General features: G+C 34.9%; 1 protein-coding gene across 7 annotated transcripts in view; it reads right to left on the reverse strand.

Annotated features, from left to right (window-relative positions):
• Positions 1-24,553, reverse strand: part of ATF7IP (activating transcription factor 7 interacting protein) — a 134,844-nt gene that overhangs the window by 32,412 nt on the left and 77,879 nt on the right. For all 7 annotated transcript variants that reach the window (XM_003934544.3, XM_074403262.1, XM_074403263.1 and 4 more), the window contains 4 exons: positions 18,656-18,721; positions 6,572-6,645; positions 5,913-6,001; positions 2,136-2,774 (listed from right to left, as the gene is read on the reverse strand). In XM_003934544.3, coding sequence (XP_003934593.1) covers positions 2,136-2,774; positions 5,913-6,001; positions 6,572-6,645; positions 18,656-18,721 — 868 coding nt within the window. The remainder of the gene's footprint in view (positions 1-2,135; positions 2,775-5,912; positions 6,002-6,571; positions 6,646-18,655; positions 18,722-24,553) is intronic.

Genomic DNA, 24,553 nt, shown 5'->3' on the forward strand with positions numbered 1-24,553 from the left:
CATTTATTCATTATCAAATGTAGTTAAGCATTCTAAATGGAACTTGAAGATCTTAATATAATTATATATTAAAAATATGTAAATGTGTTAAATGTACATGTTAAAATATACAATTTTATGTTTAGAAATAATTGTATATTAGGCCGGGCGCGGTGGCTCAAGCCTGTAATCCCAGCACTTTGGGAGGCTGAGGCGGGTGGATCACGAGGTCGAAAGATCGAGACCATCCTGGTCAACATGGTGAAACCCTGTCTCTACTAAAAATACAAAAAACTAGCTGGGCATGGTGGCACGTGCCTGTAATCCCAGCTCCTTAGGAGGCTGAGGCAGGAGAATTGCCTGAACCCAGGAGGTGGAGGTTGCGGTGAGCCGAGATCGCGCCATTGCACTCCAGCCTGGATAACAAAAGCGAAACTCCGTCTCAAAAAAAAAAAAAAAGAAAGAAATAATTGTATATTATCTCAGAATGCTATACCAATTAATGATTGTAAAAACTTACTTTTATATACAAAAAACTCAGAATAGTCAACTAAACAGACTGACATGCATTACTGGTAGTGTACATCAACTAGATAATTTGGGGAATATATCCTTTCCATAAAAAATTTAAGAATGGAACAATAAAATTATAATTCTGACACTTGTAGAAGTGTTTGGAGTATGAGCATAACATTAAACAAAATACTCTTTATTTCTTTTCAAGCCATGGTTTTTCAGGAAAAGCTCCGTATTTAACAATTTATCTCCTTTCATGACCATGAATTTAAAACAATGTCAACTTTGCCTAAAAACGTCATAAGGAGGAAAAACCAAAATCACACAAAACAATGTCCATTACTAAATCATCTAACATTAAAAAATACTAAGAACTAAAAGAAAAAGAAATTACAGGAAAATGAAGCACCACCCAAAAATCTTGTATGTCCACTGACCTCAGTTAAAAGCAAGCATCTCTTTTAGTGTTGTAAACATGTAAGAATGTCCAAAAAATAATGTGGTAGCAGATAATACTAACAAACATTTGTCCCTATACTATGCAAACATTTAAATTGTAAATACTATAAATAATTGGACTTTCATATAAAACATTAGTTTATTCTTATAAATATGATAATGATATGAGAGTGATATCCAGCTTCAATCCAATATTAATTTTGATCTGTCACTCATTTACTTACTTTACAAGTCTGTGAAATACCATCACTGTTTTATATGAGAAAACACTTAGGGAGTAAATGCACTAGTAATGGCTTTATGACAAATGAAAACTAAGGCTTGTACATCTCACTTACAAAAGTAATTTTGCACTTTAGAATTTGTTTCCTATATTATATTACATGGTCACTTATGACATCAGTAAGAAAGACACTATAGCAATTTTACTATACACATGATGCCTACACTTGCCTGCTTTTCCAAAAGTAGTGCAGATAAGTAAGTCAGAAATGAAGAATAAGCAAGTTCAAGAATGCATACAAAACAAACTCTTTCTAGGAACTATGAAGACACAGAGTTTGGCAGATTTTAAACAGGTATAATCAAGTTCTCCTTTTTGCAATATTTCTAAGTCAAATACAAACAATCATATAGTATATCATATGGGAAAACACAGAAAAGATAAAACAAAAAGGACTCAAACATTTTATAGTAAATGTGAGAGAGAAACCTATTTTTAAGTTGTACAAATTTGGAAGAGATGAATGAATGCACAAAGGATTTTCCAAATGGGCAAGGAACATAAATGTGCCTTTATTTTTTTCTTAAAAGCACATATTATGTAAATTTGATACTTTAAAATGTATTTGTTTTAGACAGATATTGCTAGAAAATGTATCAAAAAAGTAACTCTTAACGCTTGCTACAAAGCCATAAATTAAAAATTCACCAGTTAGGAAAATTACTAAAAGATAAAACACAGATGCTAACTTCCAAATAAAAAACAAAACCCCTTTCTCAAGCCCCATTTTAGCAACATAATTTCTCTCAGGTATCTAAAAAATTACTAAAAATAATGAAGAAAATTCTGTTTACTTTGTTCTTTCAACATTGCCAGCCACTTAGAAAAAAAAAGGTCAATCGTTACAAGGCTATTAACATGCTTGCATTTCTAGTATTAAACCTACATGATGACTTACCAATTCTTGCGGTAGTAGTGCTGTTCTGTTCTGCAGGAGATGAAGTACTAAAAGCAGAAATTGGAATTTTCATCTGTATAGGACCTCGATTATTTGATGGACTATAGAGTCCTGACGGGCCCACTGTGGGTAAAGAAGTCCTTGTGGCTTGTACAATAGAGTGCGCTGTTGGAACAGCCTGCACAGCAAGTGTTGTTCCCAATGGTGCAGCACTGGCAGTAGGGTTCCTTTGAATACTAGGACTGGGCACAGAAGGAACGTTGTTTGGTTTAGTGGGATTTGGCAAGGATGGCAAGGATACTGGATTTTTGGTAAGACCACTCACTGTAGGTGGGCTTTGCACAGAAATGAATTCTACGTTGCCAGATGGTTGATTAGTCACCAAAGTCCCTGGATGGCTCTGTAGAAGCTGAGGCTGGGAGGATACTGCAACAGGTACATGCAAAATCACTGGCAACGATTGTAAAGAGATTGTAGGTTGGGGATTTCCACTAGGCACCTGAGTAGTAGCAACTACAGCAGCTGTATTGGGTGCAGGAAGAACTGATGTTGCTGTCAGGGAACCCGAAGTTACCGGAGTCTGCAACTTAGGTTGACTACTGACAACTGTTGGAGGAGTGACAAGATTGGTTGAAGATACTATAGAAAGAAAACAGAAGTCTCAGTTTAAATGGTTATATTAATTTATCAGCTAAGAAAATATGACAGATACAAATTAAATACATTGCATTAGGTACTGTAAAGTCTTTCATCATGAAAATTTGTTTTTTCCAGATTTAAATTCTGAAATCTAACTTAGAATTAAATTCTTGGAAGGATTTTACATGTAGGTTTAGCATATTACAAAAATAGCACATGATGGATGATTAATACGCAAGACTGCTGAGTATCAAAACAATCTCTGAAAATTACTATAATCACTTTAGAGCACCTAACTAGTAAACAAATAAAAAATACTAAAATGTAGGTAAAAATGCATATTTTTGAAACTACATTAAAAACATTATAAATGCCTTATACACAAGTAATATATAAACTCAAATAATAAATCTAAAAAGAGTCATGACCATTAATTAATAATAGGTAAATTTAGTCATCATATTTTATCATTTGAACCATGTCTGCATCTTTGGATCAAGTTTGACCGAATTCCCAGGGAGAGGAATTATCTTCCCCTACTGAGGGGCAGTTTCCTCTATTGACACCCTACTGACATTGTATGATACGAAAAATAGCACTGAGTGAAGATGACAGATGAATTAAGAAGAAATGAGAAAGCTTATACAGAAGAACAGAGAAAATACAAATGCTGGTCACTACAGTTTTATAGGTATTTTCAACTACTTGTGCTTATTCTCATTGGAATAGGTTTAAAATACATGATCAAACTTCTTTCTCACTGATTTATAGTCTTTCCAATCAGGTACACTAGAGCAGCAATTCTCAAGTGTAGTCCAGGGGGATGCCTGCGGTTTTCTGAGACCCTTTCAGGGAGTTTGCAATGTCAAAACTGTTTTCATAATGAGACATTATTTGCCTTTTTCAATGAGCAGACATTTGCACCAATGGAGCAAAAGCAACGGTGAGTAACACTTCTGATGCTTTAGTACAAAAATCAAGGTAGTTTAATGGGACCAAATTCGCTGCATTCTTTATCATCACATGCTTACAGTAAAAAACAAAGTCAGTTTTACTTAAGAATCCCCATGATCAACAGTAAAAACTATTAACTTTATATCTCGACCTTTGAATAGGGGTTCTTTTCTTAATATTCCATGTGAAGAAATAGGTATACATATAAAACAACTACTGCATGCCAAAGTAAAATGGCTAACTCAAGGAAAAATGCTTGTAACCGGCAGTCTTTTCCATCAAAGACTATTTTTACTTGAAAGAATGATCTATACGCACACTGATGATTCACATGTGGGTATTTTTAAGATCTTTTCTTAAAAATAAACTAGGTAAGGCAGTCACTTCAAAGAAAAAAGCCCAACTGTATTTATCAGCAATAACAACATTTGAATTTTAAAATAAAACTAAGAACATTTGAAAAAACTTGTATCTGTCACTGAAAGGATGAAGCTCTCTAAATCCTTAAAATACTTCTCTGAGTAGAACTGACAGTAAAATCAGTAAATGTAATTTTTAAAAATAATATTTATTAATAAAATGTGTCAACATTTGGAAGATTTGCATAACTTAATGAATAGTTTTCAAATGACCAATGGATGATATTAGTAAAATTCCATCCAAGTACAAGATAGATGAATAGATTTAAAACAAGGTTTGCCTCTATCGCTCAGGATAGAGTACAATGGCACAATCTCGGCTCACAGCACCCTCCACCTCCAGGGCTGTCGTCATCTTTCTGCCTCAGCCTCCCAAGTAGCTGGGACCACAGGTGTGTACCACCATATCTGGCCACTTTTGTATTTTTTGTAGAGATAGAGTTTCACCATGTTGCCCTGGCTGACCTTGATCTCCTGAGTTCAAGCAATCCACCTGCCTTGGGCCTCCCAATGTGCTGGGATTATAGGCGTGAGCCACCACACTTTTTCAACAAATGGATTTTAATGGAAGAGTAAGAACATTTATTTGGTGTGATTTCAGATTACACTTCACAATTAACCTTAAATAAACTACTACTTGATAATATCAAAGAAAAATATCCACAATTATCTGTAAGGGCTAGTCCTTTTCCATCTACATATTTGTATAAGACTAGATTTCCTTCACATGCTTCAGCCAAATCAACATTTTAAAACAGACCAAAAGCAGATATAGATATGAATATACAGCTATCTTTAGTTATCTTGACATCTTAAAGTATAAAAGAGATTTGTAAAAAATGTAAGAGAATAATGCTCTTTGTGCTGCTATTTTTAAGTTTGGAAAATATATTTAGTTTCATTTTTTAAAGTTTCTGTTACACATTATGGGTTTACTATTACTTTATTTTTATTATTATTATTGTTATTTTTTAGAGGAAGTCTTGCTCTGTCCCCTAGGCTGGAGTGCAGTGGCATGATCTCGGCTAACTTCAACCTCCACCTCCCAGGTTCCAGTGATTCTCCTGTCTCAGCCTCCTGAGTAGCTGAGATTACAGGCACCAGCCACCATGCCTAGCTAATTTTTGTATTTTGGTATAGATGGGGTTTCACTATGTTGGCCAGGATGATCTCGAACTCGACCTCAAGTGATCCACCCACCTCATCTCCCAAAGTGCTGGGATTACAGGCACAAGCCACCACACCTGGTATACCATTATTTTAAATGAATAAACATTTTAAAAATATGTTTTAATTTCTGTTTAATTTCTACTTCATTTCAACTAATAAATATCAATTGATATAACCCACATAAATAAAAGCTCTAGGGTTCTTAATAATTTTTTCTAATTGTAAAAGGATCAAGAGACCAGAAAGTTTGCAAACTACTATAGTAGAGATTTGAATATCTATACTTGTATTTCATGTATACTTATCTAGGATCCTAAATTTTTTTGTTTTAAGAGACTGAGTAGATTTCACTATGTTGCCCAAGTTGACTCAAACTCCTGGGTTTGGGTGATCCTCCTCAGCCTCCCAAGTAGCTGGGACCATAGGCATGTGCCACCATGCCCAATTTGATCCTGAATTTTTAACAAAATTTTTGTACTCAGATCAATGTGCCCAATTTTTTAATCCATTTCAACCTCAAAAGAATGTAAGAAAAGAGAACCAAAGCCTTTAATTCCTAAGAAAATGTATTTTTTTTATTTAAAAAAAAAGTTACCTGTATTCACAGGAGTTTGAAAGGATGGTGGTGCACTCTCGCTTACATTTCTTTTGGACTCCAGCATCTGTCTCACTGTGCCTGCATTTCTATGAAATATATATACACACAAATAGTCAACAGATATGCCACTTCGGGAATACCAACTGATATCTAGAATAAGTAGTGGCCCATAGGGAAAAAAGGGTGGCTAGACTTGGGTTTCACAACCTTAAACCACAAGCAAATACAGTGAGGCATAGCTGGCATAAAGACTTCTAAATGCTGGGGTCTACGGCATTAGGGAAGAGTCTTAACTCTTGTACTGTAACGTCTGTCATCAATACTCAACCTGAATACCAAAAGTAGGTCCTAACATATACAAACATTAGTCCTTCTCGCCCTTAGGAGAAGCATTTCTCAATTACTTGAGAGAATACTATTTAAGACAAGTGGTTAAAGAAATACATAGTGACCACAGAATGCCTTTTAAGTTAGTGAAAGTATTATTCAAAGATAAACAATACAACAAAGCAAGAAGAGAAAACATACTAACCAAGTATATCAAACACTTATCTCTACGTAAATACCATGACTATACTGCAAGATTCTTTGCCCAAATAAAGAAAATTAGAACCTTGTCCTGTTATTTAAAAACTAGACAGACTATGAATTCTCACCTGTAAGGCATGTTATTATTGCTGTTGACATCATTTACAGTTTTTCCTGGTGATACTGGTGGGTTTGGTGGATGCTGAGGAAAAAACATCAAGGTAAAAATAAAACTCAACACACAGGGAATCTTTTAAAAAAGACAATAAGACCTGTAGATGCTTGTCAGTATATTGTCTGTCACTGTTCTAATATAATGGGAAACATTACCAGCTGAGACAGTAATTTTAATCTTGGCATTATCATTTGTTCATTGAATCTTAAGCAAATCATGTACTTTGCTGAAAATAACTGCTTATCATTTGAGAGATCAATATAATTCCTGTATTTCAGTGTTCTTATGAAGATTAAATTAAAAACTCGAAAATGGCTCACATGCTGTAAGAGTTTAAAACACATTAACAATATAAATCTAAAGAATAATAAGACTCACTCATTTGACAAATAGCTAGTGAATGACTACTATTTAGAAGGCATAGCAGCCATCACATTAGCACCAGAAATTCAACAAATAAGTGGTATCCAATGTCACAAATTAAAATCCTCAAATCAAAATTATTTTTAAGTTGTTTTTTAAAAAATGCTACCTACCACACTACATGTCTCAAATTATTTCATAAAATGTCACAAATCTAAGCTTCAGTAACAACTTATTTCAGCCTTTCCCCCCCAAAACCGGGGAATATAGAAATAGAATTCTAACACCTACATATTAATTATCATTATTTAAACCTCCATCATTAATGACACTATCATCATTTATCTCTTAAAATGAGGCCAGACACAGTGGCTCACGACTGTTAATACTAGCACTTTGGGAGGCTGAGCCAGGCAAAGATTGCTTGAGCTCAGGAGTTAAAGACCAGCCTGAGTAACATAGCGAAACCCCATCTCTTAAAAAAAAAAAAAAAAAAAAAACACAAAAATTGGCCAGGCATGGTAGTGCATGCCTGTGGTCCCAGGTCCTTGGGAGGCTGAGGTGGAAGGATCACTTGAGCCAAGATTGTGCCACTGCACTCCAGCCTGGGTGACAGAGCCAGACCCTGTCTCAAAATCAAACAAACAACAAACAAAAGATGAAAAGAATAAAATAACTCTAGCCAAGTGTAAGAATAACATATTAAACCAAAGGTAATAAATGCTTAGAATTACACTGAGCAGATGCCATTAATCACTTTTCTCAACAACAAATACATCTTGCTACTTTTTACATGGAACCAATAATTTCAATCTTCTAGTATGACATTGCATTAGATATGCATAGAGGGAAAAACAACAGAATTAAGATAATCTGCTATAAACATACTTTAAATCTGGTTGTCAAGACAAACACATGTAAAACAATAGAAAAGCAAATTAAAGTAACAATGTAATGCCAATGGAAAAAGCTTAAAAAAGAAAAGCCTTTAGGGAAAGGAATATATCTTCAAGCACATTGCTGAGTGATTTTTCTTTTTTGAAGATCGAGTCTCACTCTATTACTCCGGCTGGAGTGCAGTGGCACCATCTTGGCTCGCTGCAACCGCCACCTCCCACGTTCAAGAGATTCTTGTGCCTCAGCCTCTGAGTAGCTGGGATTACAGGTGCCCACCACCATGCCCATCTAATTTTTGTCTTTTTAGTAGATATAGGGTTTCACCACATTGACCAGGCTGGTTTCAAACTCCTGACCTCAAGTGATCTGCCTGCCTTGGCCTCCCAAAGTGCTGGGATTGCAGACATGAACTACTGTGCCCAGCAATCACTGAGGAATTATTACACTTAAAATGGTTAAGATAAAAGAATGCTTCAGGAGAAAAACAAGAAGAAAAAACAGAGAATAAATAAAACAAATGGTTTAGAACACAGGAGTCATTTGATGGAAGATTTTTTTAAACTGTGGTACGATCAGCAATATGTCAGAACAGGAAGTCCCAGGCTCTGCTTCCCCTATGAAGATGACTTCAATGTAAGCATATATTGGCTGTGTGAGAATTCCACAAACTAATTGAGAGGATATGGCATCCCAGGTGAGCACAAGGCCAAAAAGAGGCACACTGGAACAGTTAGGAAACTACATTGCATTTATTCACTATACCCCATCAATCAATCTCCCAACACAGCTTCTACATCAGAAAAGAAAGAGAAAGGTGGAGCTTGTATCCAACTTTTTGAGAAGATGCTCAAGGCACTAGATTTTGTCTCAGCTGACAGATAGGACTAACCTGGAGCAAGAACTGTGACTATGGCACTTTGGATGCCTGTGAGCCTCAGAAACCAAAGGCAGGAACCACAACTTGATACAGGACCAGAGAAACTGCAGTAACACAGACAGACAGCAGAGGAAGCACTAATACAACAGCTTGCCAAAGCACCAGAGGCAGCTGCTATAGCAAAGACAGGCACCAGAGGGAGCTTCAGAGTGGAGCGGCAAACCTCTTCAGATGGAAGAGTACAAGCAAAAGCCCAGGGAAGACAGAGCACACCCACTCCCAAAAAAACGTTTTATTTAGAATCCCACAGAATCTCTAGCAAGGCTGACTGGTGAAGCCTTTCCTGTGTACAAGAGTCCACAAAGTCTGGGAGATGTGGCTGTTTTTTCGAATGCTAAAATTTCAGCAAGCATACAAATAAACGGAGAAACACGGACCAATCAAATAAACAAAATAAATCTCCAAAAACCAACCCTAAAGAAAAAGAAAGCTATGAATTATCTCCCAATAAATTCAAAATAACTATCATTAAGATACTCAATGAGATGAAAGAGAAGACAGAAAACAGCAAAATCGGAAAAGGGTGCACCAACAAGTGAGAACATCAACAAAGAAATTGTAGAAACGAATCAAATAGATCATAAAGCTGAAGAATACACTGAAATGAAAATTCACTGTAGGGAATCAAGAGCAGACTGGATAAAACAAAAGAAAAAATCCACAATTCTGAAGACAGGTCATCTGAAAGTATCGCGCCAGAGGAAGAAAAAGAGAATGAAGACAAGCTAAGAAAATCTAAAGGACTTTTGGGACATCAACAGGCGGACAAATATATACACAAGGGAAGTAAAGGAAGACAGAGAGAAAGGGGCTGGGAATTCATTTAGATAAATAGTTGCTGAAAATGTCTGAAACTGAAAGAAGAAAAATGGAGATACAAATTCAAGAAGCTCAATGACCTCTATTGTTAACCCAAAAACATCTACACTGAGATATATTATAAACCAGCTGTCTGAGTCACAGTAAATAATCCTGAAAGCAGTAAGAGAAACGCAACTCATAAAAACATGCAAGAAAACTCCCATTAGATAACATGCAGATTTCTCAGCAGAAACCTTGTAAGCCTGAAGGAATGCGATAACATCTTTTCAAAGCGGTGAATGAAAGAACTGCCAATCAAAGAATACTATATCTGGCAACAATATGCTTCAAAAATGAAGGTGAAATTAAAATTTTTCCCAGATTAATAAAAGCTGAAGAAGTTTCATCACTATATCTATCCTACAAGAAGTGCTAAAGAAAGTCCTTCAAAAGGAAATTAAAGAGTACTATACAACATCATGGAAGTATACAAAAATATGAACCTCCTTAGTAAAGGTTGATGAGGAGAAAAATAAAGAATCCTGTAATCTTGTTATATTAGTGCACAAATCACTTTTAATTCTGGTATAGAACTTAAAGCATAAAAAAAATAAAAATATGTTAACAGATACGCAACATAAAAAGATGTGATGTGTGGCACATCAGTAACATCAAGTTGTGGTAAGGCAGATATAGAGTAGAGCTCTTATATGACTAAAGTTATTTGCAGTTTAAAATAACAGTTGTAACTTTAGGATGTTTTATATAATCCCCATGGTAACCACAGAGAAAACATCTACAGAAAATACACAAAAGGAATTATAAAAGGAATGAAAGCATATCACCATACCAAAAGAAAACCGAAAAGCAATGAACCTACAAATCAGAGAAAAAAACAAAATGACAATATTAAGTCCCTTCCAATTAGCAGTTTAAATGCAAATGGATAAAACTCTGCAATCAAAAGACAGGCTGACTTAATGTTTTTAAAAAATAAAATCTAACTATAGGCTGCCTACAAAAGGCTCACTTTGGATGTAAAACACAACACATAATGAAAGTGAAAGAATGGAAAAAGATATTCCATGCAAATAGTAACAAAAAGAGAGTAAAGATGGGCCACACTTATGTATGACAAAATAGACTTTAAGTCAAAAACTGTCAAAACAGACAATAAAGAACATAATGATAAAAGGGTCCATTTGCCAGCTGTAACAAATACACACACACACACACACACACACACACACACACACACACCCTAACATCAGAGCTCCAAATATATGAAACAAACATTGAAAGAATGAAAGGGAGAAACAGACAGCAACACAATTATAGTAGGAAACTTCTATACCTCACGTTCAATAATGGATAGAACCATCAGACAGAATATCAATAAGGAAACAGAGAACTTTAACAACACTATATACCAATTGGATCTAACAGACATACAGAATACTCTATCAAACAACAGCAGAATACACATTGTCTTCTCAAGGGCCCACAGAACATTCTCATGGATAGGTCACATGTCACAACCCAGGTCTTAACAAATTTAGGAAGAGTGGCATTATACCAAGTATATTTTCTGAACACAATGGAATGAAACTTTAAATCAAAAGCAGAAGAAAAGTAGAAAAAGTCACAAATACGTGAAAATTAAACATGCTGTTTAAAAAAAAAAAAAAACAAGTCAAAGAAGAAGGTAAATTACAAGGTATCTTCAGATAAATGAAAATGAAAACAAAATATAACAAATTGTATGCAGTGAAAACAGTGGTAATAATGAAGTTTATAGCGGTAAAACACAAAGATCTCAAATCAACAATCTAACCTTATAACTCAAAAAAGTAGGAGGAAAAAAAAAACTAAACCCAAAATTAGCAAGAGGAAAGAAATAATGGAAACTACAGCAGAAGTAAATGAAATACAGAATAGAAAAACAGAAAAGCAACAACAAAACTAACAGTTGGTTTAAAAAAATTGACAAATCCTTAGCTAGGCTAACAAAATCGATAACTTTAAAAATTAAAAGAAATGAAAGAAAGATGACATTAGAACTGATGCTACATAAATGGAAAGGATTACAAGAGACTACAATGAACAATCATACACCTGCAAACTTGATTACCTAGAAGAAATAAATTCCTAAAAACACATAACTTACCAAGTCTGAATTAAAAAAAAAAAAACTATAAATAGTAAGAAGATTTAATCGGTAATAGAAATCTCCTAACAAAAGTCTAAGACCAGGTGCAATGGCTCACTTGAGGTTAGGAGTTCAAGACAACCCTGGACAATATGGTGAAACTCCATCTACTACAAATACAAAAATTAGCTGGATGTGGTGGTGCATACCTATTATTCCAGCTATTTGGATCACCTGAACCAAGATCACACCACTGCACTCCAGCCTGAGTAACAGAGAAAGACTCTGTTGCAAAAATAATAACAACACTTGATAAATAACAATAAATTTTTAAAATAAACAAAATTAAACAAAAGCCTAAGACCAGATGGCTTCACTGGAGGATGTTACCAAACAACTGATAGTATTCCAAGAGGAGTACTTTCCAAGATGAGTACTTCCAAGTAGGAGTACTTTCAAATTCCATGTATTAGGCAATCATTACCTTGATACTAAAGCCAAACAAAGATGCTAAAAAAAAAACTACAGGCAAATATCCCTGATGAATACTGATATAAAAGTCGTCAAGAAAACATTAGCAAACCAAACTCAATGGCATGTTAAAAAGATTATACACGATGACTAAGTTGGTTTATCTGAGGAGTGTAAAGATAGGTCAACATACAAAAATCAATGTAACGAGATATTAACAGAATAAAGGACAAAAAGCACATGATCATCCTAATTGATGCAGCAAAAGAACTTTTCAACACCCTTTCATTGAAGAAAAAAAAAAACCACTCATCAAACCAGAAATGGAAACTATCTCAATTTAATGAAAAGGTCATACATAAAACCTTCACAGTTAACATCATACTCAATGGTGAAAACTGAAAGCTTTCCTTCTAAGATCAGGAATTAAGCAAGTATGCCCACTCTTGCCGCTTTTATTCAATATAGTATGGGAAATCCTAAACAAAACAATTACACAAGAAAAAGAAATAAATGGCATCCAAATCAGAGTATAAATACCTTTGTTCACAGATAATACGATCTTACATGTAAAAGCACAGACAATTGTTCAAACATAAGCAAACTCAGCAATGTTGCAGGATACAAAAATCAACCTGCAAAAACCAGCTGCATATCTATTAACTATGAAAAACATGAAAAATAAATTAACAATATAATTTACAATAGCATCAAAAAGAATAAAATAGGAATGAGCTAACAAAGGAAGAGAAAGAATTGTACCCCAAAAAAACTACAAAACAATGTTGGAAAAAATTTAAAGACACAAATAAGTGAAAAGACATTCTATGTTCATGGATTGGAAGACTTATTATTGTTAAAATATCTACATTACCCAAAGCAATCTGCAAATTCAACACAATCCCTATCAATATTGCAATGGTGGTTTTTTTTTTCCCCAGGAAAAAAAAAATCCTAAACTTCATATGGAATCTCAAAGGATCCTGAATTGCCAAAACAATTTAGAAAAAGAACAATGTTGGAGGTTTCATACTTCCTGACTTGAAAACATATTACATATTAGACTACACTGGCCAAGGGGTTTTGGGGCGGAAACCTCACAAAATATATTACAGTAATCAAAAAAAGATGGTGCTGGCACAAAAACAGAGACCAAACAAACTGAACAGAGAGCCCAGAAATAAACTCACATATATGGTGAAATGATCTTCAACAAAACTGTCAAAACCACACAATGAGACAAGGATGCCTCTTTAATAAATTGTGCTGGGAAAACTGGATATATACATCCAAAAGAATGAAGATGGACCCTGACAATATATATATATATATAAATTAACTCAAAATTGACTACAGACTTAAATATAAGGCCTAAAACTATAAAATTCCTACAAGAAAATATACAGGAAAAGCTTTATGACATTAGATTTGGCAATAATTCTTTTGTATATGACACTAACAGCAAAGGCAACAAAAGCAAAAATAGACAAATAGGACTACATCAAACTTAATAACTTCTGTATATGAAAGCAATCAATCAACTGATAAGTAAACAAATAATGCAAAAAATTTGCAAATAATTTATATAAGGGTCAATATTCAGAATATATAAAGAATGCCTACAACTTAGCAACAACAAAAATAAGCAACTTGATTTAAAAATAGGCAGAGAATCTGAAGATACTTTTCTCCAAAGGAAACATATAAATGGCCAACAAGCATATGAAAAGAGGCTCAATATCACTAGTAATTAATGCAAATCAAAACCACAGTGAGATATCACATACATCCATGAGGATGGTCACTAACAAAACAATAGAAAATAACATGTTAGTGAGGTTATGGGAAATCTGGAACTCTTGAGCACTACTTTTACAAATCTGAAATGCTGCAGCCTCTATGAAGAACAGTATGGGGGCTCCTCAAATACCTAAAGGTATTACCATACAACCCATTAATTCCCCTTCTGGGCCGGGCGCAGTGGCTCAAGCCTGTAATCCCAGCACTTTGGGAGGCCGAGGCGGGTGGATCACGAGGTCAAGAGATCGAGACCATCCTGGTCAACATGGTGAAACCCTGTCTCTACTAAAAATACAAAAAATTAGCTGGGCATAGTGGCACGTTCCTGTAATCCCAGCTACTCAGGAGGCTGAGGCAGGAGAATTGCCTGAACCCAGGAGGTGGAGGTTGCGGTGAGCCGAGATTGTGCCATTGCACTCCAGCCTGGGTAACAAGAGCGAAACTCCGTCTCAAAAAAAAAAAAAAAAAAAAAAAAATTCCCCTTCTGGCTATACATGCAGAATAATTAAAAATAGGATCTCAAAGAGATAGTTGCACTTCATGTCCATTGCAGCATTATTCAAAATAGCCCAAAGATAGTAACAGCCCAAATCTCCATCAACAAATTAAACAATAAAAATATGTATAATGGAATATTATCCTCCCCTGAGAAAAAAGAAAGTCCTATCACACATTATAACAGGTATGTATTTTGATGATATTGTGCTGAGTAATGTCAGCAAGTCGCAAAAGGACAAATACTGTATAATTTCACTTGCATGAGCTATCTAAAATAGAATCATGAAAACAAAGTAGAATGATGTTTTCCAAGGGCTGGAAAGAGGGGAAAATAAAGAGTTGTTTTATGTATACAGTTTCAGTTTTCTAAGACGAGAAAGTCCTAGAGATCTGTTACATACAATGTGAATGCTATATTGAAATAACTGTACACTTAAAAATGATTGAGAGTATATTTTATATGTTTCTATCACAATTAAAAACAAAAAGAATTCTTAAAATTTTAAAAAGAAAACATCTAGTGTACAATTTAGATTTAATCCAAAATTTAACTAAGTGATTGCTTTATATAGATACAGGATAAGTATGAAAAATATGTTGAATATTATTTTATAGGAAGTACTGGAAAGAACCAAATGTAGAGACAACAGTCATCCATCAGTGTAACAGATTAGATTATGAATGTGGTCTTAGAAGTGAGGTGCCTTTATGAAGGTTTCCTGCTCTTTTAGAAATAAAATAGAAAATGTTTAGAGACAAACTTGAATGGTGAGGTTTGTTTTAATAAGCTAATAGCAGAGGACCAAGGAGCAAATCTAAATAAAATAAAAGCATTTAAAGTTTTATTCGCTATTTATTGATAAGAGGAATATTCCTTTCTGTATCTCTCCTGTTTTTAAAACCTAGGAAGAAACAAGTATAAAATTATAGTGGATACTATAATTAGAGGGCAGAGTTCAGACAAAATTTACAAATCTAAGGATAAATCATTATAAACAATAATGGACTGTGAGGCAGTGTGATTACTGATGTTTAAATGGCTACACATAATCAGATGTAGTTTCGAAAACTAGCAGGAGTGCAACTCACACCATATCCCATAAGTCACCTTTGTAAGAATTAATAAATAAGGGCTGGGGACTGGTCGTGGTGGCTCATGCCTATAATCCCAGCACTTTGGGAGGCCAGGGTGGGCAAATCACAAGGTCAGGAGTTTGAGACTACCCTGACCAACATGGCGAAACCTTGTCTCTACTAAGAATACTAAAAATTAGCTGGGCCTGGTGGTAGGTGCCTGTAATCCCAGCTACTGGGGAAACTGGGGAAGCTGGGGTAGGAAAATTGCTTGAATCTGGGAGGTGGAGGTTGCAGTGAGCTGAGATTGCACCATTGCACTCCAGCCTGGGTGACAGAGCAAGACTCTGACAACAAACAAAGAAACAAACAAACAAACAAACAAACAAATAAATAAATAAATAAGGGCTGGGCATGGTGGCTCACACCTGTAATTCCACTTTGGGAGGCCGAGGTGTGCAGACTGGTTGAGCCCAGGAGTTCGTCACCACCCTAGGCAGCATAGTGAGACACTATTCTCTACAAAAAACACAAAAATTAGCTGGGTGTGGTGGCATGTGCCTGTAGCCCCCAGCTACTTGAGAGGCTGAGGTGGGAGAATATTTTGAGCCTGGAAAGCAGAGGTTGTAGTGAGCCAAGACTATGCCACTGCACTCTAGCCAGAGCAACAGAGTGAGATCCTGTTTCAAAAAAAATAAAAATAAAATAAAATAAATGAATGATTTAAATTCTTCAAATTTCTAGACATCTGACTGGAAAAAAATATATTAATAATAATGTGTAGAAAGGTGCCTTAACCACAAGCTAATGAAGGCACAAAATTTGAAAGACTCAAAAACAACCGCCGTAACATTTTTCTTCAAGTACCATATGCCCTAATTGATCAAATTAATCACATCCAATTTTTAGAGCTTGTATGGTATTTTTTTCTTTGTTTTGAAACTACTACCAGTTCACCAAAACAGCAATGTTCAGGAACTATAATATTTTCATCTATATTCCTTAAAGTCTCTGCCTGTCTCCTTTGACTACATAGGCAAGAAGAATTGACAGTAGTGTTGAGAACAAATTCAACATGCACTAAAACTGAAAAGTACATAGTGTTGTTGAGTTCAGGCACAAGAAGGAAAGAGAATAAGTGAAATTCATACTGTAAAAAACAAATAGAAAAGTTTCAAAGACAAATGCTTGTTTCAGAAATAGAAAATAAATGTTTTAAAGTAAAAATTTACACCTTTACATCAAAACAATATTCTCAAGTTAAAAATAAAATTAAAAAGAAAAATTTAAACCCATTATCTAATAATAAAACACCTCAGTCTTTGAATTATGACAAAGAAACAAAACTAAGAAACTAGAGTCTAGAAATAGACAGTTAATTACATCATTGAAAAAGACCATAATGAAAAAAATCTTTAGGTATGACCAAATGAAACTTTGGGAAGATTAGTGTTTACAGAACAAAGACAAAAACCAACTGTCAGTTGCTCAAGAAAAAAAGAAGTCAACACTTAAAAAGCTAAGTAAAAAAAAAAATACAGAGATAAAGAACAGATTAACTAGTGAAAACAAAACCATAAAAGGGTAGCATCAGGGAGTACACTTATGGTGACATAACAATTTTATACCTTCACTGTGATGGGGGCTACAAAAATCTATACATGTGATCAATCTGCATGGAACCATAAACACTGGCAAACAGACGCATATGCACAATGAATTTTTACACACATGTAAAAACTGTTAAGTTTGTACACTACTTCACAAAACTGTCAATTTCTTTGCTTTGATATTATACTACTATGATAAGATTTCACCACTAGTGGAAGCTAGGGGAAGAGTTCATAGGGATCTATGCACTATTGCTGCAAAGACAAGAAAGAATATATGAAAATGCATCAATACAGAAAAATCTCTAGGAAATATGATTACTATTTATTGGCACTGGCAATTTACTATGGGCCAGACAATGGAGCTATCAAGATAAAGAACTGGAACTTGTTCAAATAAAAAATTTAAAAACACAAAAAATTCAGGAAGAAAAGAAAATAAACCCAACTAAAAACTATAATGCAATATACAAAGTAATATATTAAAATATGAATAATAAAGGAAATAACGGAAGAGTAGCAAAATAATAAAGAAAAAATGAAGGAAACAACAAAAAGCAAAAGCCAGACTATGAAAGTCAATTTATGACATCATTTTTGACCTTAATTGCATACTTTAAAAAATACTCAAAATGTTTAACGCAGTAAAGTGACTTAATCTAATCTCTGTATATTACAAGTAATGTATAAAAGAGGATTGACTATATGGGGAAGAAAGGAAGGGGAGAACAGAAACATTACAGTCAGTAGAATACTAAGATTCTTTGGGAAAAATAGTAAGAGACCATACTAGGACACCGACAAGAACGTAAAATGAAAGAAACAAGGTAAGACAAATCCCTGAAACATAATTTTAAAGACAGATAGAAAACACAGCTTCAAGAATTGCATAACCTAAGGGGCCAGGCGCGACAGTTCATGTCTGTAATCCTAGCACTTTGGGAGGCCAAGGCAAGCGGATCACCTGAGGTCGGGAGTTCGAGATCAGCCTGGCCAACATGGTGAAATCCCATCTCCACTAAAAATATAAAATTCAGTCGGGTGCGGTGGCACGCACCTGTAATCCCAGCTACTTAGGAGGCTGAGGCAGGAGAATCACGTGAACCTGGGAGACAGAGGTTGTAGTGAGCCAAGATAATGTCACTGTACTACAGCCTGGGCAACAGAGAAAGACTCCATCTCAAAAAACAAACAAACAAAAGAAAGAATTGCATAAACTAAAATAGATTAATATAAATGTTGATATATGAGAATAGTAAATGAGAATTTGAAAGGGGTTCCTTATTTTTAGAGCTGTAAGTCCAGAAATTACATATAGGAATACACAGTATGAAAGCAAATTTCAGATTTGTAATACAGAGTTTCTTCCTAATTCAGCATTTCCTAAGATTACCACTTAGAGCTAAATATTAATTATGCAAGAATAGAAAATCTTACTTCTTGTCTTTTCTTAAGATCTTCTTTGGCTGCTTCAAATCGTTTGGTTAACCTGGCTATCTTGGCCTGAGGAAAAAAAGACAAAAATGAATGGAAATCAAATGGTATTATAGAATTTAAAAAAAAAAATGAATATATAACAAGAAACATATAGAAAACCTGATCCGCAGAAGACAGCTAAGAGCAAGGAAAATAAATTATCTGATTGTAAAATATATACTTGGAAAATACAGAAAATAATAATTAAAACTAAGTGACCCCTAAACTCAATACTCAGATGTAAACACTCTTAATTAAGTTAGCTTATTTCTTCCTCAAATTGTGATTGTTGCTCACTTACCAGTACATTACTGAATATGTAAGCCTGTGTTTTCTGGTATTTTTTTTTTTTAACATAGTTGTAATCATACTTGACTTTCTGAGAGTCATAAATTAAACAAATCTGCTAAGTCATAAAAAACTGCTTGCCACTAATACATATGGATAGATGTGCAGGCTTTACTGTGACACTTTCAACAGAAGTGTAGATTAATGCTCATATATTACTTTTTCAAAAATTAAATTCCATATTCTGTTAATCTTCAACAATCTGATAAAAATGTTACCATGGCTAGGCATGGAGGCTCACGTCTGTAATCCCAGCACTTTAGGAGGCCGAGGCGGGCAGATCACTTGAGGTCAGGAGTTCAAGACCAGTCTGGCCAACATGGTAAAACCCCATCTCCATCAAAAATACAAAAATTAGCCAGGCATAGAGGCGTGCACCTGTAATGCTAGCTACTCAGTAGGCTTAGGCAGGAGAATCGCTTGAATCTGGGAGGCAGAGGTTGTAGTGAGCCAAGACAGTGCCATTGCACTCCAGCCTGGGACAGAGTAAGACTCCATCTCAAAAAAAAAAAAAAAACCACTACTTCGTTAGTATCAACATGGTCAGTAAGATTATTAATCATTTGCTGTGCTTACATAAACTCCCTGATCACATATTTTGCCCAAATACACATTGAAAGGAAATCTAAGGGAAAAAAGCAGAACAGAAATAAAAATAAAGAAAAATTCTCATATGACTACATGAATATCTGGTTGTATTTTCTTTCGGTCTTTAGGCATAGATGCAATATTCAATTGCTTCTATTGTTGCTGCTGAAGCCATTTTACATTAAACATATTTTCAAGAAAATTAAACTTCTGCGTATATTCATGAGGCCCTACCTAAGAAGAGCTTTTATCTAATAAGGGCATTCACTTCATAAAAATGAGGAAATGCTATGATTTACATTTAAAGTTTCTTTCAAAAAGCAGTCACTTCTAAAGAAGACCCCAAATCTTACAATGTGTTTAAGTCCAATATTATGGCCTAGGCAGTCAGTCACCTATGGTTCCCAAAGATTAAGATTTTCCCAAGGAGTTAGTTATTTATGCATGTTATTAAGGCTCAAGATCACACAGCATAATTTCATATCCTTAATATGAAGTTATCTTTCTGATGACTAAAATATCTCATTAACTTTTTGAAAAGGTATATGGGGGAGCCGAATGCAGTGGCTCACACCTGTAACCCTGGCACTTTGGAAGGTGAAGGTAGGTGGATCACTTGAGGTCAGGAGTTCGAGACCAGCCTGGCCAACATGGTGAAACCCCATCTCTACTAAAAATACAAAAATTAGCCAGGTGTGGTGATGGGCACCTGTAATCCCAGCTACTTGGGAGGCTGAGGCAGAAGACTCGCTTCAACCCAGGAGGCAGAGATTGCAGTAAGCCAAGATCGCGCCACTGCATTCCAGCCTGGTGACAGAAAAGGGGACAGATTTTTTGTACCCCAATTTATGCAAGAATGTAATTTTTTCTTTGGTCAGATTATCCATGTGGTTATACTAAAAACTGCATAGTATATATAATATTATTTATTATTCTATTTTTACTTAAGCTCCCCCAAAATCATCTTGTAAATGTTACATGTATAGAAAAAGATCTACAAGGATACATTTCAATACATTCCAAGGTTAAATGTAATCATCCCTGGAAGCTGTAACTGGCAGGAAGTGGGAAAGAAAGTGAACATAAGGGCCGAGCACAGTGGCTCACACCTGTAATCCCAACACTTTGGGAGGCCAAGGTGGGCAGATCACAAAGTCAGGAGACCATCCTGGCTAACACAGTGAAACCTCATCTCTAATAAAAATACAAAAAATTAGTCAGGTGTGGTGGCCCACGCCTGTAGCCCCAGATACTCGGGAGGCTGAGGCAGGAGAATCACTTAAACCTGGGAGGCGAAGGGTGCAGTGAGCTAAGATCACGCCACTGCCCTCCAGCCTGGGCGACAGAGCAAAACTCTGTCTCAAAAAAAAAAAAAAGTGAACATAAGAACCTCAGTTTCACATCACGTAGATCTGTAGTATTCAAACTCTTTTTAAAAAAGAATTATTTTAAAAATGAAACCAGTAGCAGAAAAGTAAACTCAAAAATGTGAACATTTATAGTTTTCTGATATTTAATATTATAAAACAGAGAAATCAAAGAGCAACCTTTTTGTTTTTACAAGGGAAGCTGTACAATTTTTTAAAATATAATTCAAAATATATGCCATACTGTATCTAAAAATGGCTATTTTAGCAAATATGCTGAGACTTTTCAAAAAAATGAATAAACAAGTCATTTTTGTAACTCCAGAAAAGTAATATTCTATTACATGGGGTTTTATTTGGCAAACTAGACAAACCAAGAATTTCTTTGCATATGTACCCAGGAAACCTCTTAGGAAATAACTCTGTCTACAAATAAAAAAGGTTTTCTTTTTTTTTTTTTTTTTTTACTTTTTTTTTTTTTTTTTGGAGACAGAGTTTCACTCTTGTTACCCAGGCTGGAGTGCAATGGCGCGATCTCGGCTCACCGCAACCTCCGCCTCCTGGGTTCAAGCAATTCTCCTGCCTCAGCCTCCTGAGTAGCTGGGATTACAGGCACACACCACCATGCCCAGCTAATTTTTTGTATTTTTAGTAGAGACGGGGTTTCACCTTGTTGACCAGGATGGTCTCGATCTCTCGACCTCGTGATCCACCCGCCTCAGCCTCCCAAAGTGCTGGGATTACAGGCTTGAGCCACTGCGCCCGGCAAAAAAGGTTTTCTTAATATCCAGTTTGCCCTATAACAAAATATTACTGGCTCATAAAAACAAGTGAATAAACAGACTCATAGCTTCCATTATTTAAAACTGTCTTCATATTAGGCTGTCATAAATTAACTTCACTGATGGGGAACAGAAGCAGAGGCTGAAAGGAAAAGTAAAATAGCCATTTTCAATTAAATCTACTTAAAATGGTATTTTCTAAGTCATAACCAATGGAATATTATATTCCAGGGTGGGTTGACAGCTTTTCCATTTCCGTAAGAAATCTAGTTGAAATTTTGAGTATTATGAATTTGAACTACACTGCGATTTGAGAAGAATCAAGTCCTCCTATCTAGGAGCATAGTGTATCACGGTGGACTGCTATTTTCTTATTCTGTCCTTTTTCTTCATAATGGGCTTAAAAAATTATTTTTAGGTTTATTCTTAAGTGCTTACTTTAAATAACTAGCATATGTGAAACATTTTTCTCATTATATTTTCTAATTGGTTATTGTTGATAAGGAAAACTATTAGAATATGTTGTCCTTTTATCAGGCAATTGCTAAATTTCCTTCATTCAAAAGTTTGCCAACTTAATTCTATTGGGTTCCCACTTACCAACTGTTACTCATTTCTTTTTACTGTCTCATTGTATTGCCCAAGACTGATATCAAAGCTCTAAATCACAGTATGTATTAACAGACATTGTCTCATTCTCAAATTTAGTAGAAATATTTATAATAATCCATTATTAAATATGACATTTACAACAGGTTTCTGAAAGCAATCCTTTAAGAGATTCAAGGTATTTACCATGTATTTTCACATGAATGACTGAGGAATTTTAACAAATCCTGATTTGGCATGTACTGAAATGATCACACTATTTTTCACCTTTCCTCTATTAGTACGGTGAAATATAATTGTTAATACTGAACCAGGCTTGCATTCATAAGAGAAATCTATGCTGGGGAATAAAACTAAACTATGTTTTTTCTTTTCTTGTGCTAGAGACTTCGTAGATGGGCTTACTTCATAAAACGGAGGTCTCATCTATCTCCACACCCTGAAACAGTTTACATCAGACAAGAATTAACTGTTGCTCAAATATTTGTCAGCATTATCTGGTAAAGCTTTCTAGGTTAAATGACTTTCAGAAATAGATCTGTGATTATAGTTTTGATAGAGTTCCTCAAAATGTAGCTTTCCTACTTCCTTTTTTGAGACAGAGTCTCACTCTGTTGCCCAAGCTAGAATACAGGGGCACAATCTCGGCTCACTGCAATCTCTGCCTCCCGGTTCAAGCAATCCTTCTGCCTCAGTTTCCCGAGTAGCAGGAATTACAGGCATGCGCCACCACACCTGGCTAATTTTTGTATTTTCAGTAGACATGAGGTTTCACCATGTTGGCCAGGCTGGTCTTGAACTCTTGACCTCAGGTGATCCACCTGTCTCAGCCTCCCAAAGTGCTGGGATTATAGGCATGAGCCATAGTGCCTGGTCTCCTGCTTCCTTTTTATATACAGCAGATTTCATTGCTGCAACGTTAACATAAAAATGTTCTTAAAGAATCTCCTCTGGATCCTGTCTCCTTTTCCAATCCCTGTGCAGTTTATTTGTATTTATTTTTATTTCTAGGTCACAGATTTATCAGACCAATAGAACAACTTGTCTCATATGTATTCAAGTGAACAATCTGTCCCTGGATAATTATACTAAAACATATTAAGCAAAAATATCATATTAGTTAACAGAATATTGTTCTGAAATACATAGTAAGAAGGAATTGAAAGTTTTATTTCCAAACCAATTGCACCACACAAATTTGGCCCAAAATGAGCATAAAAGATCTCAACAAACTCCTCTCATGGTCCTGCACTATGCTTTATATTTGCTCTAACAAGAATCGATTTGCCAGGTGTTGCTATATTCAGAGTGAATGGCAGAATCAGGGTGAACTATGTATGCACTGCAAAACAGGGGCAAAGTTTGGGTAGAATGGTTGCCAATAATTGCCACATGGGTTGTATTTACACCAAAAACCATATTTCCCTCTCTAGAGCACAACCATAATGATATTTGATTTGGTATGCTACTGCAAGTAAGTAGGTATGAATTCAAACCTAATTGTTATAAAGTTAAGATATTTAATCCCCAGGGTAACCACTAAAGAAAAAACTAAAAACTATATAGAAAGAGAAGCAAGAAGGAATCAAGATGATACACTAGGAAAAAAAATTAATTGCAAAACAAAATGCAAATCAAAACCCTAATGAGATACCACTTCATATCATTCAGATGCTATAATTTAAAAATGTAAGTAAAAATAAAATAACAAGTAGAAACAAAAAAGATATGGAACATATAGAAGAAAAATAAAATTGCAGACATTTTGTCTTATTAGTAACTACTTTAAATGAAAATAAAGTCCCTGATTAAAAGGTAGAGATTGGCAGAACTGATAATAAATTATGACCAAACTATATTATCTGTAAGACTTCATCAAAATGTAAAACTTTCGTGCATCTAAAGGCATTATCAAGAAACTGCAGACAAATTACAGAATGGGAGAAAATATTTGCAATCATGTATCTAATAAGAGTTTGGTATCCAGAATATATAAATAATTCTTATAACTCAACAACAAAAAGGCAAAAACCCAAATTAAAAATGGGCAAAGGACTTTAATAGACATTTCTATAAACAAGTACATATGACTGATCAACAAGCACATGAAAAGATGATCAACATCATTAATCATTAGAGAAATGCAAATTCAAACCCTAAGGAGA

Source organism: Saimiri boliviensis, chromosome 7 (genome assembly GCF_048565385.1).
Source record: "Saimiri boliviensis isolate mSaiBol1 chromosome 7, mSaiBol1.pri, whole genome shotgun sequence".
In the NCBI taxonomy this organism is placed as follows: Eukaryota; Metazoa; Chordata; class Mammalia; order Primates; family Cebidae; genus Saimiri; species Saimiri boliviensis.